The sequence below is a fragment of the Carassius gibelio genome, chromosome B1, assembly GCF_023724105.1.
Source record: "Carassius gibelio isolate Cgi1373 ecotype wild population from Czech Republic chromosome B1, carGib1.2-hapl.c, whole genome shotgun sequence".
Classification (NCBI taxonomy): Eukaryota; Metazoa; Chordata; class Actinopteri; order Cypriniformes; family Cyprinidae; genus Carassius; species Carassius gibelio.
In genome coordinates, this window is record NC_068396.1 from 15,582,385 (window position 1) to 15,599,884 (window position 17,500).

General features: G+C 36.0%; 1 protein-coding gene and 1 pseudogene across 5 annotated transcripts in view; both read left to right on the plus strand.

The window, feature by feature from the left end:
* Nucleotides 1-4,487, plus strand: part of LOC127949069 (meiotic nuclear division protein 1 homolog) — a 14,009-nt pseudogene extending 9,522 nt beyond the window's left edge.
* Nucleotides 4,488-4,728: 241 nt separating this feature from the next.
* The window catches only part of tmem131l (transmembrane 131 like), a 48,557-nt gene continuing 35,785 nt past the window's right edge, over nt 4,729-17,500 (plus strand). Inside the window, exons 1-3 of one of the 5 annotated variants that reach the window (XM_052545242.1) lie at nt 4,729-4,990; nt 5,673-5,743; nt 10,814-10,854. In XM_052545242.1, the coding sequence (XP_052401202.1) occupies nt 4,864-4,990; nt 5,673-5,743; nt 10,814-10,854 (239 nt within the window). In that variant the 5' untranslated portion in view covers nt 4,729-4,863. The remainder of the gene's footprint in view (nt 4,991-5,672; nt 5,744-10,813; nt 10,855-17,500) is intronic. The other 4 variants (XM_052545246.1, XM_052545243.1, XM_052545241.1 and 1 more) reach the window with 4 other exon arrangements.

Consider the following 17,500-nt stretch of genomic DNA (forward strand, 5'->3'; position numbering starts at 1 on the left):
GGGTCTTGAACACGGCAGTGCTGTCATCACACTTTGTGGATGTGCTAATAAAAGCTAATTTATCAGTGCCATTCACTGAAGCATTATTTCAGATTATAAATCCTAAACTACACTTAGTACTTACAAAAAAAAAAGAAAATGCATGAGGTCACTTCGATAATAAGTCAATCAATCAATTAATCAAATAGGTTTGGTGTGCTATATGGTTTTCATTCATGAAAACAACTTTATGAGATATTAAGTTGAGAAATTTATGATGTTTAATATGTTTTTTGATTCACTAAAATGGACTAGCTCATAAGAATCATTAGTTTGATTATTTGCCCGAACTGGTTGTGCTGTATGGGTTTGATTTACTAAAATAACCCGGCCCATAAGATTTATTAGTATGGGAATAGGTCTGGATTGGTTGCACTCAGTTTTGGATTCACTGCAATAAACTGGCTTTTAAGAGTCAACACTGGTTGCTGTATGTTTTATTATTTATATATTTAATAGCAGTGATGCAGTTCAGCTGAATAATAGTGCAGGAAACTGCTTTTCATGCTGTGCTTAACTCTGGGTTATCGTCATACTTAACCCTGCTTTTAACCCCGGGTTGAGAAACTTTTCACACTTGTCTAGAAGCTTGATTAGCACTACTTTTCAACTGGGGTTCTGAAATGCTGCGGTGTTAACCCTGCATTGTAGTGCCAAACTTGTGCGGTGGGAAATGATGCAGTGTTAGAATGTTACAGCTAGATGCCTAGCAACAAACTCTCTGTCGTGTGCCTTATATTCACATGCTTTGAAAAGTAACGGAAACACTGAGTGTTGCATAAACAGTCAACAGTTCCAGCGTTTGAGGGGAAAAATGGAATCTGGTTCCCAGGATTCTGTTTACCCAGGGTTTCAAGTAAAAAGCCATTCAGAGTATTATATTCTATATTTTTTCGAACTTTAAATGGATGGGTTGATTATGGTATTTGTGATGAGAGGGGCGGGGCCGAGAGCCGTGGGAACGAAGTGAGGCCGGTGGAGTTAATGAGAATGCGTGACACCTGCACCACTCACCGGTCTCGGAGGAGCTCCGGAAGGATAAAAGGAGGAGTGTCAACAGTGTTGGAAGAGAGAGGACCAGGCCTGGGTTTTATTATGTGTTTTGGTTCTTTTCCTTCGCGACAGTTGTCCACAAATGGCTGTCGCTTTGTTTTTTGTTTTATTTTGTTATTAAAGTTTTATTTAGAATTTTCACTGGTTCCCGCCTCCTCCTTCCCCTACTATGAACTTTGTGACATTATTATTATTATTATTTTTTTTTTTTTTTCAAGAATGAAACTGGTTTTTACTGTTGGTCCCCAACCAAGTGTTTTTGTCTATGCAAAAGGTTAATTTCTTCCCCAGAGTTGTGTCTTTGGAGAGCCTTTCTATTTAAGCACTGCCCAAAATGATTTCCATTCACCACCTGACCTGTTCTATTGCCCTGGAGCTCTGCAGTGTCATACATCTGCTCCTGTCAAGTCACTACGAAACGGGAACATAAATCATTAAGATTACAGATTGATCTGCCTTTTCCCAGATTGGATTTGATCCAAAGCCTTGGGATGACTTTTGAGAATTTGTTAATCTAGCTCTGAAATTGAAGTGGTCTGGGCAGGACATTCAGTATGATGGATTATATATCAGAGTTGGTCTGCTAACTGTTTTAAGAAGAAAATCTGTAGTATTAAGTGAACCATTGCAGAAAATATGTCTGTTTTTTGAAAAAGACAAATCTAGAAAGAATAGAATTAAATATATATATATATGTGTGTGTGTGTGTGTGTGTGTGTGTGTGTGTAAGAATATAATAATCATCAGCACTCTCCAACAATTTCTCATTTTCCCACACTCCCCCATCTGACTTGAAGAGGTGGATGTTAATGGTGTAACTATCCATCGATATGGATCAATACATTGATTAAATGTCTAACGATACAATGTATCGATGCCATACGTAAAATATAAATACTGTATCTGGAGTATAAATAGGCCCCATGTTTTAACACTCCACATTTTCACCAATGTCTGTGAATCACCACCAATATTTGCATTCTTGTTCAAACTCGGGGCGATAAGACTGAAGGGCGAGTGTAAAAGACGCTCGGGATAGTTGACAGAATTGTTGAGCGCTTGTGAGAAGTTTTCACCACGCAGTGAGCCGCACGCATAAAAAGCACACCCATACAGACAACTGCATTAACAGAGCGCTAATAATTCAACGTGCAACCTTGGCAAATATCCTAGTAAACATAGTCAGTTAGGCCTATGACTTAATGTAAACTGTTGAGAAAGAAAACGCATGTGTATCAGTATATTGGATCTGTGCATGCTTTTCTTAAAATGAAAAAATCTTAATGCTCATCAAGGCTGCATTTATTTGATCAAAAATACAGAATTTTTTTTATAAACTTGTAATTTTGTTAAATATTATTTAATAATAATCATTTTAAAAAGTGTCTCAGGTTCCGAAAAAATATTAAGCAGTACAGCAGTTTCAATGCCTTTGTAAAATATTTATCCTTTTTCTAGGTAAGGCCAACATTACACCAAAAGAGACCGTGTCGAGGTGGATGGGTAAGTTGTTTGCATGCCTCACACCTCAACAAATTCCAAACCAGTTTTGTTCTTTGATCATGTCAGACAATCCTGACAATCCAGTTTTGTCAGATCGGGCTAATATCAGTCCAGGCTGATTTTAGATCTGCACTGTGCATTATTTCATATTATTGGCTTACATTTGTCCAGTCAAATAATATATCAAATATCTTTTCACTCTGTAAATGAAATGCTTGCTGTTCACAAATGTTGGTGTGATGCAGCTGTTTCGTTGACTGTGATTCCATGGCCAAGTTCCAGTTCCAAGTTCCAGTCTTGTTTGAGGCTGAGTAAAATTAACTCACATGTTTTTATAACTCTTGACTAAGGCAGTGCAGTGCAAGCCCTTGGTTATTCCCAGGCATGATTTTTTTTGGGAATGCAGCAGACACAGACATGCACACCACTTAACTTCTGGAAGAAATTCCTTAATGCGCTCTGCAAACGTAACTACAAAAATGGTCTCAGATGAGCGATGCAGGCATGTTTGGGAACACAGCAGACATACTAAATGGCAAGGTTTTAATGGTCTGTTTACATTTAACAGATCAGATTTCAGCCAAGAGTCAAACACAACGTACACTCTGCACTAGGCAAGCGCCAACACATGTAGGTTTCACTATATTACTGAGTGATCTCATAGATGGGAAGGTTTGTATAAAGAGATGATGATTTACTGTACCTTTCCCGTAAACCAAACCCTCTCACAAACCTGATAATTTCATTAGATTTAATGCAATATATGAATTAGCATCTGAATTCATTTTTTGCATCATATATGTGTCAAGTGTCACATTTATTATTTTCCAGATAATGTTTTTGCAATTAAATCCTGGGCAAAGAAGAAGTTCGGCTTCGAGGACGGCAGCTTGGACAAAGCTTTCGGAATACCAGAGGACTTTGACTATATTAACTGACCAAAAATTCACAGCCTCTTTGATCTTATGATTGTTTGATCTGTTCAGCTGCACGATCAGTAAGCGTTATTGTCCTGCATCAGTTCGTTTTACGTTTTGTTATCAGTTCTGCATGTTGGAGACACAGCTGTAACTGACTTACATTGTGAAGAGTGGTGTACATTGTCAGCAGTGCCCCACCCTTCAAATTTTAGCCTGGTCTAGTCCAAGGAAAACTTTAAGATTGATTTGGCAGGGTAAAAAGGGTAAAACTGCTCTTGGTGTGTAAGCGGAGAAGGTGTTGTGTTAACCCTTGGCTGCTCAGAGATGCACCCCATAACCAAACTGACTGTTTGGACACCTGTTGATAGAGAAACTAAGCCTTGCAGATACTGCTGGGATGATAAATTGAGCTGCACATCAAAGGTCAATTCAAGGAAATTAATCACAGGGTAGAGTTTCTTTTTAAGAAGGTAAAATTATTTATAGAAAAGAACAATTCTGTGACGAAGACACAATTGGTTCTGTACGAAGTAGGAATGTGTTATGAAGTCATTTCAGATCTTCATGTCACTTCAAATGCTTTTTTTTCATTAGTGGGCATTTTTCACAGTGCAAGTATTCTGTATCTTGTAAATATGAAAAAATGCCTTGTCAATTGCTTTGTGTAATATGATTTAATAAATGTACAGTTCTCAAGCACATTGTATGTAATTAAGCATTTTGTCCCGCAAAATCATACTATCTTTTTAACTGTAATGACCCTACTGATTTGCAGCATTAACTGCGCTTAAACACATGAAAATGTCCCTTTAATTCATTCTTTTTGATAGCGTTAGTTACTAAGTTTGTCGAAAATAATGTTTTTGTCAGTGTACAGTATTAAAATAAAAGTAATTCTAGAATAAGTTGAACTATTAAAAATATAGAGAATAATAATAACAGCAGGAAACATGCAATTATAGAGTACATTTAAATAAAGCATAAAATCAAGGCCCTTAAAGATAGTCTTGAGTATTTAAAGAATGTATTTTGTTCATAGACTTTTCCACTGAGAAAAAAACGTAGTATATTTTAGAGGTTCATCTCCTTCCATTTATTTGTGTTTAGTCAACAATAGAAATATGCCAGTATTTTGAGTGTGACCTTAAAAATACGAATGCATTATCTCTCCCCATCTACACCACTACCGACGCGACAAGACAACGCTTGCAGTAGTTTGTAGATTGTTGCATCGCTTACGTCTGCCTCTAGTGGGCGCACATAGGTACTGCTGAGAGAGTGCGAGAGAGAGAGAGAGGAGGGAGGGTGTGAGAGAGAAAGAGAAAGAAGTGAAGGCAGCCGGGGAGCTATGCTCAGCACAGCCAGCATGGCGAGCCAAAGGGACTTCACACACAGAAAAACATGGATTAATGTCCTTCTGCGACTTCTACAGCTATTATTGCCGTACATTCAACACGGAGGAGCTCAGTTTCAAGGTGCGGGGTACAGATTGATCTTATTTATTTAGTCCAACGAAGGCAACGCGAGTCCGAAAATGTCGGAGGAACTGCCGAGGGCTGATTTGACAAGTATTCAAGTGCACTCGTGCTAAAAGGGCACAATAATCATTGAATGTACACGAAATCTGACCTATTTCTCGCGGGTTTTCACCCTTCTGTCTATCTGTATAAGGATTTACGTTTTGATTCAAATCTGTAAAAGACGGCTGACGCTTTTTTTCGGCGAAGTTATTGGTTTTGTTCGATTTTCTGTGTTAATGCAATATGCTACAAAGCTCATATAGCTTCATACAGCTGTTATTCAGTGCAGTCTTTGGGAACTAAGCGTCTACCCGATGGTCGCAGCGAAAAATCGGAGTTTAGAACCGCATTAATGTACATTTAAATGCGTTTCCAGCTTGCGTGTGTTTGGATTGTTGACATGGTGTGAGCTCTGGACTAAAATAGCTTGTCCGTTCAATTTCACGCCTTTGTCATCCACGCCAACTCATCTGCTGCTCGCTGTTCAACTAACGTTTCTGCAAATTATATTAGTAAACGCATGCGAGATAACCTCAGCAATATAGGGTCATTTTCTGATTTCCTGTATTTTTGCTTTAGAGACAGACATTTAGAAACATGATTTTCTATATGTTTTTGTCATTCTTTCCTCTTGAAGCCCTGACTCAGATGTCCAGCGTGGTTGAAGTTTGGCAGGCTGAGGACGCAGACTTCTTCATGCCATCGCAGGTATGTGAGCTAGTAAAAACATGCTAGTAAAAAGTCACGAGCTGGACGTTTTCAGTAGAGTTCAGCCTCACTTCATTGTGAGCCGAGAGCACGTGCGAGACGTGGTGCAATGTGCTATTGTATTGTTACGTCTGCAAAGGTGGCAAAAATCAAAATAAGGCATTCCTTTCTTTAGATATTTAGGTATCATTTAGTATGTTTTGGTTTATGCAGTTCTTATATGGCCTGGGCGATTGTTTATTTAGCTTGTTGAAATGTGTTTATATGTGGAGGCGGGAACAGGGCATCTTTCTGTAGGACTCTGGGATCCTCAATGGACCTATAGGATAATTTCATTTTTATATGGTCTCATCATCTTTTAGCCGATTACGTAACGTTTTGAAGTTTGTGTAATTGCTTAAAATTAAGTAAGCAAGTGGGTTAATCACTACATATCCCAAGGCATTATTTATTTATCATGTGAGTTTTAAGCATTCAAATAACATTTTCAAATCTCTGTGTTTTTATGAAATCTATTTTGTGATTGTTAGGTATTCTCGTTTTGGTAATGGTTAAAAGGGAATTTTTATTAATACAGTTCATATTTGACTTCCTTTCTGCTGCAACACAAAGGAGATTTTGAAGATTGTTTGTTAACTGAGTTTTGGTGACCATTGACTTACATGGTAGCTACAACCAATAATAAAACATTGCTCCAAACCATTCATCTTTTGATTTTAATAAGAGATTCTAGGCAGAAATAAGTCCTCAGTCACCATTCACTTACATTGTGATTTTAAAAATTAAAATAGTAAAAATGAATGGTGGCTTGATTCTGCTTAACCCAGTCATTTCATTTTAAAGTGAACTAGCCCTTTTCAGTAGCTGATATCTTTCCAGTTGTATTGTCATGACCTTTGTTTGACCTCATGGAATGTTATATTTAATGTTTTGTCTGTTAATGAGTTAACTGACTTACCAGCATACAAACAAACTTATTTAATTTAGCATTTCTCATTTTTATTTAGAACTTGACGTACTGAAGTACCTAAAACTAAAAAGCTGTGGTAGTATAAATGGCCCAAAAACAACACCAGTTTGTGGTCCACTCTTCAAATTGTGGTTATGTTTGCTGTGGTGATGCTAGTATAATCAAGCCTGTTGTACATGAGATACATTAAAGCACCACACTTTCCTGGCCTGGGACTTGGGCATCGCTACAGAAAGTTATTAAAAAGTAAGAGCGTTATTGCCAAGTATGATCTCACACACAAGGAATGGATCTTTACTATGCTTCGAGTTCTCAAGAGATATAGTAATATAATAGTGAGACACAGAATAATAAAACAAATACATAATAACATTAGAACATGATGCCGTTTAAAACCAACACCTGGGACGGTTAAAAAGAAGTGTTTTTTTGTGGTAGTGGATGTTTTTGTTGATTAAGATCGGGCTCACGAGACTGATTAAAGTTCAATAAAGATTTTTTTCATGTTTCCTTTGGGGCAGGAAGCTAATGCCACACAAACATGCACAGAAACATTTGCTGCTTCTGAGGTTGACAGACAATTTGCCACTTTTGTGGTTAAGTTATGCAAGAGACGTGTCTTATGGCTTGAGAATGGCCACAATCAAAGGAATGGGAAATTCCATTTTTTGTTCTCCATTTGTTTAAAGGGGCTTCGTTTGTTGTAATGACAGTAATAATCACGGTGGTAAAATCTTATTACATCAATCCGTACCTGTATTTATATTTAGCAAGCATGTTTTATGCCAGATGGAAATGTCATACTGAAACTGAACCATTGCTTGACACGTTTAAAAAAGGAAGAAATGTTGCATGGGAATTGACTATCACTCCTTTTTTAACCCAGTTTCCAAGGCAACATCTCTCATTTTCAGTTAATTTAACTTGATGTACTAAAAAAGAAATTCAAAAAATCTATAAAAAAAACAAATTACTAAACCTTAAAAAAAAATTATAAATTTTAATAAAGGCTATAATAGTACCTCAGTGATAGTAAAATAACACTTTAAAAATCAAAGTTGTATGTGTGCTGTGGTGGTGGTGATCGAATAGTCATTCAATAGTCATTTCATGGTCAGTTGTATGTAAAATGCAGCATGGGAATAGAGTACAATTTAAAAATACACCATCAGGGGCCTGTTTCACAAAGGAGGTTAAGTGAAAACTCTTGAGTATGTTAACCCTGAAATGAGGGAAACTCTAGGTTTTCTGTTCCAGAATGGGAGGTTTGTCAAACAGCGAAAGAGAGCTTACTTATACTCAGTCAGTTACCATGGTAACTTACTCTATGAACCTAACCTGGTCAGGAGCAGGTTTTCTTCAGTAAACCCAGACTTTCATTCAGTCTCCTCCCCCTTTTTAAACACTTCATTATGCACGCTGGAAAAATGCTCTTCTTACTAAGTGTCTCCCCCCCCAGTAAACAATTAAAACAACAAAAAATATAAAATATTTTTTTCTTATATAGATTGATTTTCTATATAAGATACTTAGTCTTGTTTCCTGGGGGGGATCTAATTTAAGTGCATTTTACTTAAGTAAAATGATATGCCAGTGTGGTCATGAAAATAATCTTAATGCAAATGGTAAACAAAATAATTCTGAGTGTCTATTACTAAGTGCAAATGTACTGTAGCTCCGCCCTCCATCGACACATAAGGTTAAATAGGACACATGTGAATAACGGCTTCAGTGGTGTTAGCAGTAATGTTTTGGGCATGGAAAACTAGCTTGTAAGGCGATCGATTGGGTTCGAGTCCGGCTTTTGCCGAGCTCGTTCTTCCCACTTTTCCCATCACATCACATTAGAATTTATTTTCATTAAAAAAATAAAACTTCAATAAAAGTGGAAGTAAAGTGCCTAATGAGTGTTTAATAATGATACAACTATTTATAATTTTAATATAATAATTTACAATCTGTTATAATTGCATCCTGTTAATGTATAACAATACTGAGGTGCAAATTTATCTGCCAGTATAAAGTATAGCTAGCATCTAATTATTATTTACACTTAGCCTGTTGCAAAGAACTGCCAATTTTACATGGTAAATAGAATATATCACGATTTTCACTGTACATTTTTTTCTGTAAATAGCATGTAGAGCTACTTGCACTCAGCCTACTGTAAATAGGATCTATCGCTAAGAAAGTATGTTAATTCTACTTAGTGTAAATAGCCACTGCTGTATTTTTCTTACTCTATTGGCAGATCATTTGTAAAATAAGAAAAATGCACTTAAAATATTATTATTAATATTATTATTTTATGTATATATTTTGCCCATGAGATACCATAAAATGATTAGCTATTAGTTCATTAATCTAATGGTCTGCCAGTTTTCACTTGTGATATTATAACACTGAGAAGAATTACATTTGTATTGAGTCTGAAGTATGCAGACAGCTTTTTGGCGGGAGGCGGGAGCTGTTGCCATGGTGAATTGCAATATCAGCGCTCAATTGATAATGGCTTTTTATAGTTGTGGTGCACGAGCTTAACTCAGAGTCAGTAAATTTAGAGTTGATTAAACCAACTCATTTCAGCTGTTCTGTAACCTAAAACTCATCCACATCTCAGGTTAAGTCAACTCAGAGTTCAAGTTTAAACTCAGAGTTGGTTGAACCTCCTTAGTGAAACGGGCCCCAGATTTGAGTTTTTTTTTAATGCTATTGAATGTGTTGATGTGGTTCATTACATAAGTGCAAAGCTAAGGTACCATGAGTCATAAGAAACCAGATAACACTTCTTTACAGTATAATTAATACTTCTTTATACAGTATATTAATACTTCTAAAGTTCAATTATAGGGTAACATTATATTCCTAATGTCCATGTTAATAAAAGCATATAAAATTATATTCTTTAAAAATATATATTTTGGGGCTAATTATATGTGCTTTTGTCTTAGTTTTAAAATAAGTTTTATTTAGATTTAATAATGCCCCCCAACAACCCCCCCCCCCCCACCACAATCATGACCTTTTATTACTTATGTGTTAAACGAGATAGATATGGCTTTCTCATTCATGAATAATCTGGATTTATATAATTTGAGGTCAAATGCACAAACCACTTCAAGTAAAAAAGAAAGAAAAAAAAACACATCAGTTGGACAACTGATTAAAAGCAGACCCATAAATAGACTTTGATTCATTTGTAGTCAATATAGCTGTCAGGAGTGATTGAGTAGACCTGCAGCATTCCAGAGAGAACCTCCCTCACCCGATGATGGATGGGTGCCACATTTACTCAATGAATTCTAATAGTGCTTGTAAGTACTACACTGCAAATCTGCAGATTCCCAGCATGTTTTCTAGTTTGAGTTAGACTAATTGAAACCCCTTGTCAGTAGGTCTGCATATTCATCCAATCATTGTAAAATGTGTACTTAACAGTCATCTGACACCAGGCAGCCAAGTGGCCTCAATATACATCCATTGTGTGCCTGAAGGGCTATAGTTCCTATGGAAACCCGGTTTTTAACAGAGCGCATAGACACTCGTCAGGTAATCGTGGTTTTCAAGGCTCTCAGTAAGATGGCTATTTCAGTAAATTGCCTATAATGTGCTACAGGCAGTTTATGGAATAGCATGGTTATATCATGTGTCGAAACGGCACAGTGTTCCCTTTCACGACAGTTGCATTAAAAACAAGGTCAGGTCAACTACTTGGACTCTGAATTTACAGGTTTCTGTTTCGAGTTTAGTCTTTTTAGATAACATTTTAAAGTGCAGTGCTAAATGAATGAATGTAATGCATTACATTTCTTACATATTACTTACATTTATTTTACTTCTGTTTACAAAAGTTTGGGGTCAGAACAATTTCTTTTTAATGTTCCTTAAAGTTGTGAATTTTTGTTTTAGAAATCATTCTTATATGCTGATTTTCTTAAGACATTATTATTATGAGTGTTTAATCAATGCTTGCTTGCTTTCTTTGGAAACCATGATTGATCAGTTTAATGAATCCTTGCTGGATAAAATGTATAAATATGCTTATGTATATATGTGCAATTCTAAACCTCCTAACTGTGCGTTTTCTCTCTCTCTCTCAGGCAGAGGAGCAGCACAGTGAGAATGTTCCTCGAGACGAGAGGTGAGAATTTCTCTTAAAACCACAAACCCTTTGAGACTTTCCTGGAATATTTGCTATTTTTTTTTTTTAGTAACATTTATTCAGGCATGGTTAGTGAAAATATATTTTTTTTTGTAAATCCACAATCTGTTGTATATAATATAGTTATGATCAAAGGTAAAAAGTACCTTTTTATTATGTCATATAATTTTCGCTGGTCTATTGTGTACATCCTCTAAACATTTATCTGAAGGCAGGGCTGGTTTGTTTCAACAGTGCATGGAAAACTAAGCCTCCTGAGGACACCAGTTTTCTGTTTATTCTACATTTGCATTCATGTGACTGGCATGACCTAAGATCAACATGCATTGTTTTATTAACTACATTTCAATAGCAAGATATTAAAAAGAGTGTAGCTTAGAACTCATTGGCATTTTGTTTATATGGAAAAATACCAATTTTAGCACAAGCCTGCAAGGCGGCACATGGTTTACAGGTGTGTTTCAGAAGAAAATGAGCGAGAGAGTAGGTACAGATGCAAAAAACGAATTGCCAAACATTACCGAAGCTCAAGGGATTTCAATTTCGAGTTTTATGAGTGTTTTGTCTATTATAGCAGTGGTTCGCCTTGTACACAAAGGTAATGGTTTTTATGCACATTGACACTTTTTTTTTTCTCGACAATTTGCAAATGAAGTAGCATTTTATCCCATGTGTCTACCACATTGTCACATTTACTGAAACCGACACAATAGAAAAGTTTTAGCAACTTTAGCAAATATATTGTTTGGTCTCTGAAGACCTGAATATATAATGGTGATTGGCAAAACATATGCCAGAAATATAAAAGCTCTTTGTCTGACTGTGTAAGTGAGGAACTATCAGTTTATTTATTTTACTTCTAGATGTTTTTTTTTGCTTGTACTCCCTTTAGGACACACTACACAGGAAATGTAGTTATCTTTAATATGCACTAGACCAGATTAAACTAATTTTTATTTTTTTTTTAAGTTAGTGGAGTACTTTAAAAAATGTATTCCTTTTATCTGGGAGCAGTAGCATGTCATGAAGAGGGTTCCAGCAGTACTTGTGGTGAAGGGAACTTTTTTTCATTTTAAAATACCAACGTGTTTCCGCTTAAAGTCCTTCATCGTCAGAGGATACAAACTAATGTCATCCACTACTCTTAAAAATACTTCATAATAAGCAGTAGCATATCAGATAATTCTGGGAGGTAATTGTAACAAACTATTTGTTCATGTGACAAGGCTTTTTCAATGCAAATCTAGGAATTTATTATTTGGCAAATGTTTGCATTGCAGTTCATGCAAATACGTTCTTGCAGAATAAAAACAAAGGTCCACCTCAAACGAGTGTATACATTTGCCCAGCATGCGCCTTAGAAATTGTATTTGCATCTTGATGTTTCTATTTAACATTTTTTTTAATGCAATATTCCATTTCCATTAAAAAATGGTTGGAAATGTTTTTAGTGTTGAGGATTGGTGTTTCATTTGCTTACTTGGCAGTTGAATGTGTCATTAAAAGCAATTGGAGCAGATGAGTGATTCATACATTGGTTGTTTGAATTCTTCCGGAAAGAATTTGTTGAATTTATTAATTTGGTAAATGCATGAAAAAAAAAAGAAGAATTGTGGACTCTTGCGCAAAGCCGGCTGAGAGAGTTATTGTCACCATAAACTGTGAAATATTTGTGTTTTATAATTTTTTAAAAAAAGCATCTGTGACTTTGCATGCAAATTTCGTTCACACTCTCAAGTCCCAGAGTAACTGGAACTTTCTTACTTTGTTCTTCATTTTCCCCTCTTCATTGTTTCTCTGCCACATCCTCTCAGATGACCCGTCTAACTCTCTAGATCTCATTTTGATATCTGCCCATAGCAGATGTTTCATAGTTCACATTGTCTTTTCATTGTTTTGACATGTCTCGGGGGAGCAGCATGCTCTGTGGTTAAGTCTTAATCAGAGACTCTAACCATGCACAATGACTGCTCTTAATGCAGCAGCATCAACAAGACCCACTTCCTGTATCAACTGCAGAAAGCAGTTACATCGACGTTTAGTTAATATTAAAACATTCAATGCAGAAAATAATGTCATCTTAAAAAATAATGTCATGTGTCAGACTCAATTATGCATTATTTAAAAAATATTTTTTGTACTCCATTTTATATGGAAATTTGCATTTATAAAAGAAGCTGAGGGTGACTGTGGACTTTTAAACAAGGAAGCAGAGATGTCACCTTTACTCTGATTGGTCCAAAGTGAGTTTTGAATGCACATATATGACCATATTTGGGTATAATGGGTGTCATACAATAGACAATAGTCATATTAATCATGTAGTTATATAATAACTTTCTCACGGCAAATAACTAATCCATAATATTACAATCAAAAAATTATATATATATTATATTTTTTTTTTCTTACAATATATTTACAATGTATTATTTATGTGGGTTTGTATCAACTTTTGTATCAACTGTCTTTGCAGGTATAGGGAAATTGTTGAATTATGAGTTTTTAAAAATAGTTTTTAATAAAAAAATAGACTCACACATATTGGGAACTTAGCAGCATTATCAGATTAGCCAGGATATTTAATAACCACAGTGAATTGGTGAATTCATGGAAGCGCTGTATAGCTGTCTTTTGAAGGAGAGCAGAACAGAACCAGTGTTGGTTGTCTTGGGCTCACGAATAGAGAAATGAAAGCCAGAATCGTTTTACCACACGGCTTGTGGATTAGAACAAAAGTGCTGTAGACTTAAACTCTGTTTTTAAAACTTTTACATTGATCTGTCCAAAACCCCCAAAAATTACACCCTAAACACAGAGGTCATGTGGAGGCTATATTGTAATGTATAACTCTCTGGAAATTGGCTCATGGGGTTTTAACGTCAGCAGGCATTGAGCTTGTCAGGGCTTTGGACTTATGATAGTAGTAATGCAGTGTTAAGCAACAGATTGTGCATAGATGGGACAGAGAACTAGTGTGCATTCAGGATACAAGGGCCTGAGAAATTATTGCATTGTTATTTTTGCTTGCATGGTAATGAACACCTGGAATGGACCATATTCATTATTTTCGTTAAGTAAAAATTGGAAATGCTTGTGTTTGCGCTCCACTGTTTGAAGAGCATGTAATGCTGTTACTAATACTGCTGGTGGTTCAGAGTTTGCTCTTTGAACTTTGTTCTTGTGTTTGTGCATCTATTGGCAGGGTGGCTGTGATGGCATCTGTCTATGTATTGGAGATTATTGACTGTCTTACAGCATGCAGAGCAAAGAGAATGTCTTATGCAGTTGTCTGAGATCTATAGAGGACACATGGATTTGAGGAGCTATAGATTTTGTAAATTATTCATGGATGGTTTTATCTCCTCATAAAACACATTTTCATATAGAGCATCACAGTCCCGCCCACAGCTGGTGCCGGAAGTAAAAATTCAAAAATAAAAACGTAACCATACATGGTAGACTTAAAACCAGCTACGTCTGTACTAAGCGATAGTATATGCTCATATAAACGCAAAAGGATCATGGGGCACTAACCTTGTTTTGATATAAATGCCTTTTATTCGCGATGTCTTGGCTAAGTACTTCATTACCCACAATACTGAACAATCCCACAATCCCACAGTGATGCATCTGATTGGTGGAGCTCGTGTAACCGTCTGGTTAAACCCCGCGAAGGTCCGTAAAGACTGAAGATCATTAATAAAAAAATAAAAATAATATAAAAACCCGTGTTGCGTTTTAGCATGGTAGACTTATCAGTGCAATCATTCTCTCCATGGCTGCCATGAGAAAATTCACTGGAGGAAAAAATTAGCGCGGGCGGCCGTCATCAGATTTGGAAGTCGCTCAAAAGGCTCGTTTGCGGTTGTGGCTCCAGTCGAATTTATTGAGGCGCGGTGGTTTATGGGATGAGTAGTTCCTGCGCTCGAAATGAAAATATGTACATAGTCTTGTACCTTTTACTTTTATTTAGATTTTCTCTTAATTGTTTCACTCGAAATTATGTTATATGCTTATGAGTTCAGCAGTAGCTGGTTATCCTCACACATGCTCTAAAACTCTTTAGATACGGATTTTTCCGAAAGTCAATGGGAGAAATGAATGGGAAATTTACTTCCGGCACCAGAGCTCTCTCGGGCTGTGGGCGGGACTGTGATGCTCTATTATGAAGGGGTGGGGTGGAGGGGGGTTGACTGCATGGTTATAAAGCATAGGATTTGCAACATATTTTATATGCAACATATCTCTTTTTATGGCAGGAGTTTGTCGTTATTTAGCTAGAGAGGTGTAAGGTTTTGTTTGTTGTTTTTTTTCAACAGAAAACCTAAATCTGTTGTCATTATCAAAATAGAGAAGGAAATAAAATTAACTTTGCTAGATTAAATAAAAACTGCTTTACGTAAAATTTACGTAAGGATTTTTAGATTTTTTTCATATTCATTTTAGTCTGTCATCTAAATGTTTGGATTACATAAATCTGTATTGAAACATTTATTATTTCATGTTTCAGATATACCTGATTAGCCCTAAAATAGAGAAAATGTAAATGTAACAATTTAATATTTCATTATGGTTTTAAAACACATTGGTAGCTTAATTTTAGAACTTAGTTACCTAGAACCTCTCAGTTGTAAGTTTTGGAATCTGTTTCTTGCATCTGATAAATGAGCCATTTAGTATGTGTAAAATGCTTTTTGTAAAAAGGCTGATTCTGTACAAAAAATTGTCCAGGAAATAATGTTTCAAACTATTTTTGAGATGCGGAAATCTCACACTACCAGTAATGTCCACTTACAAATTGCAGATTTACAGATTAATACAAAAATGTAGACCGTTTTGTCAGAGAATTTCAGGAAGCAGTGTTTTGCAAGTCATCTAAACATTTGATCTGGGTTTTTGGATTCAAGCGAACAGATCCACATCATGATTTGTAGAATTTTAAGTATATATTCACACTGAAGTAGAGACGTTAGATGTTTTGTTGTTTTCATTTTAGTGTAATATAACTGAAAGACATACTCTTGCCTAATTGTAGATCCTTCTCGATTGCGTTTACACTGTTTGTCCACTATTTCATATCTTAGAACATTTTAGCTCGTCTTGCAGTGCTTTTAGGATGTTTCACCATGTTTATCACACCAGCTCATGTGAGAACATTTGTTCTTTATTGCATAAACCTTTCGTGGTTGGGGGAAGTGATGTCACAGTGCACTGTACTGCAGTGACTGCTCTTCTTGGCCTTTATTGTTCATTTTTAAATGTAGTGAAAGGGTTTTATGAGAACTCTAAGCCAATGAATCTTTAACGAAAGAAAGAAAGAAAGAGTCGTAAAATAAAGAGTTATGCATTTAAAAAACAAGAAACAATAAAAATAAGATGATCATAAGATTGCCATTTTTGTGCCCAACCTCAGTCGGTTACTCAAGCACATCATTTCTCCATGATGCAAAAATGAAATATCAGACATACTGTAGTAGTTCTTTTACAGTTATTTTTCATATCTTATTGCGCTGCTTTTCCATTGTTTTTTTTTCCTGTGTAAACATGGATGTGTTTGTCTGTTGCGCTCATGTCTCTTGCAGTGTCTAAAACGCCATTCTAAATACACTGCACTCAAGTTAAAAGAAGTTCAGTCCCATCTTCTTTCATCATCATCTTTTACCAATTCCACTGCCCACGTCACATCTTTGTCAACACAAAAGCACTGTGTGAATGACACCTAGCGCTAAATTTATGGTCCTTCACAGCGCGCACGTCACATGTAAGCAGTTAATCAACACGCCAAGATGTTTGGATCGTTTATTTCTCTTCACTGTTAACTGCTGGCATATTGTCAGCGTCTTATTCTAACATTTGGTAATATTTCTATTCAAAATCGCACTTCCTCTGTTTCTAAAAAATTAAATCATGGCAAAACAATAAATTGGAATTAATCGATAAAATCAGGAAAGTCCCCCAGCACTAGTGATGCTTGCCTTTTTAAAAATTATTAATGAAATTTTATAGCAAATCGAGTGAATTTTTATGATTACTTTTTGATGGTTTCAGTGAACAGTTAATTTTTTTTTTTTTGCAACATTTTGCAACTACTGTAAGGCTGTCAATTGTCTCACTGATACTGAGTGGACTCTCATCTGTGAATGTGGCATAATAGCTTCCTGAAGTGGCAATTTAAAGATAGCCGTACAGTATAGTGTGTTCTGCAGTTCTCTCTCTCTCTGGTTGCTAGTGCTAATTCTCAAACCTCCTGCTGTGCTACGCCCTCTCATCTCTTCCCCTGTCCTCTGCCAACACCACAAATAGCTTCAGCTCTGGCATCAACTACATTCCATTTAGCCCAAAACATTCCACCATGTCTCTTCTATAGATCTTGAACACTAATATTTAGGGCCGTGTACTTGTTTTATCGTGGATGAGTATTTCACTGGAATAAGAACAACAACAAAAAATGTCAAAACAAATACGCCATTCTTCACCATGGGCTTATTGTGCTTTTCTTTTTTTCTTGGTTGAATTGTAGAAGGATGATTGTGTTTCTGTGTTTGTTTTGGCAACCATGATGTGTCACGTTGATGCCAATTAATGGCAACACATTTATTGCTTGTGTGTTTATTGGTCCTGT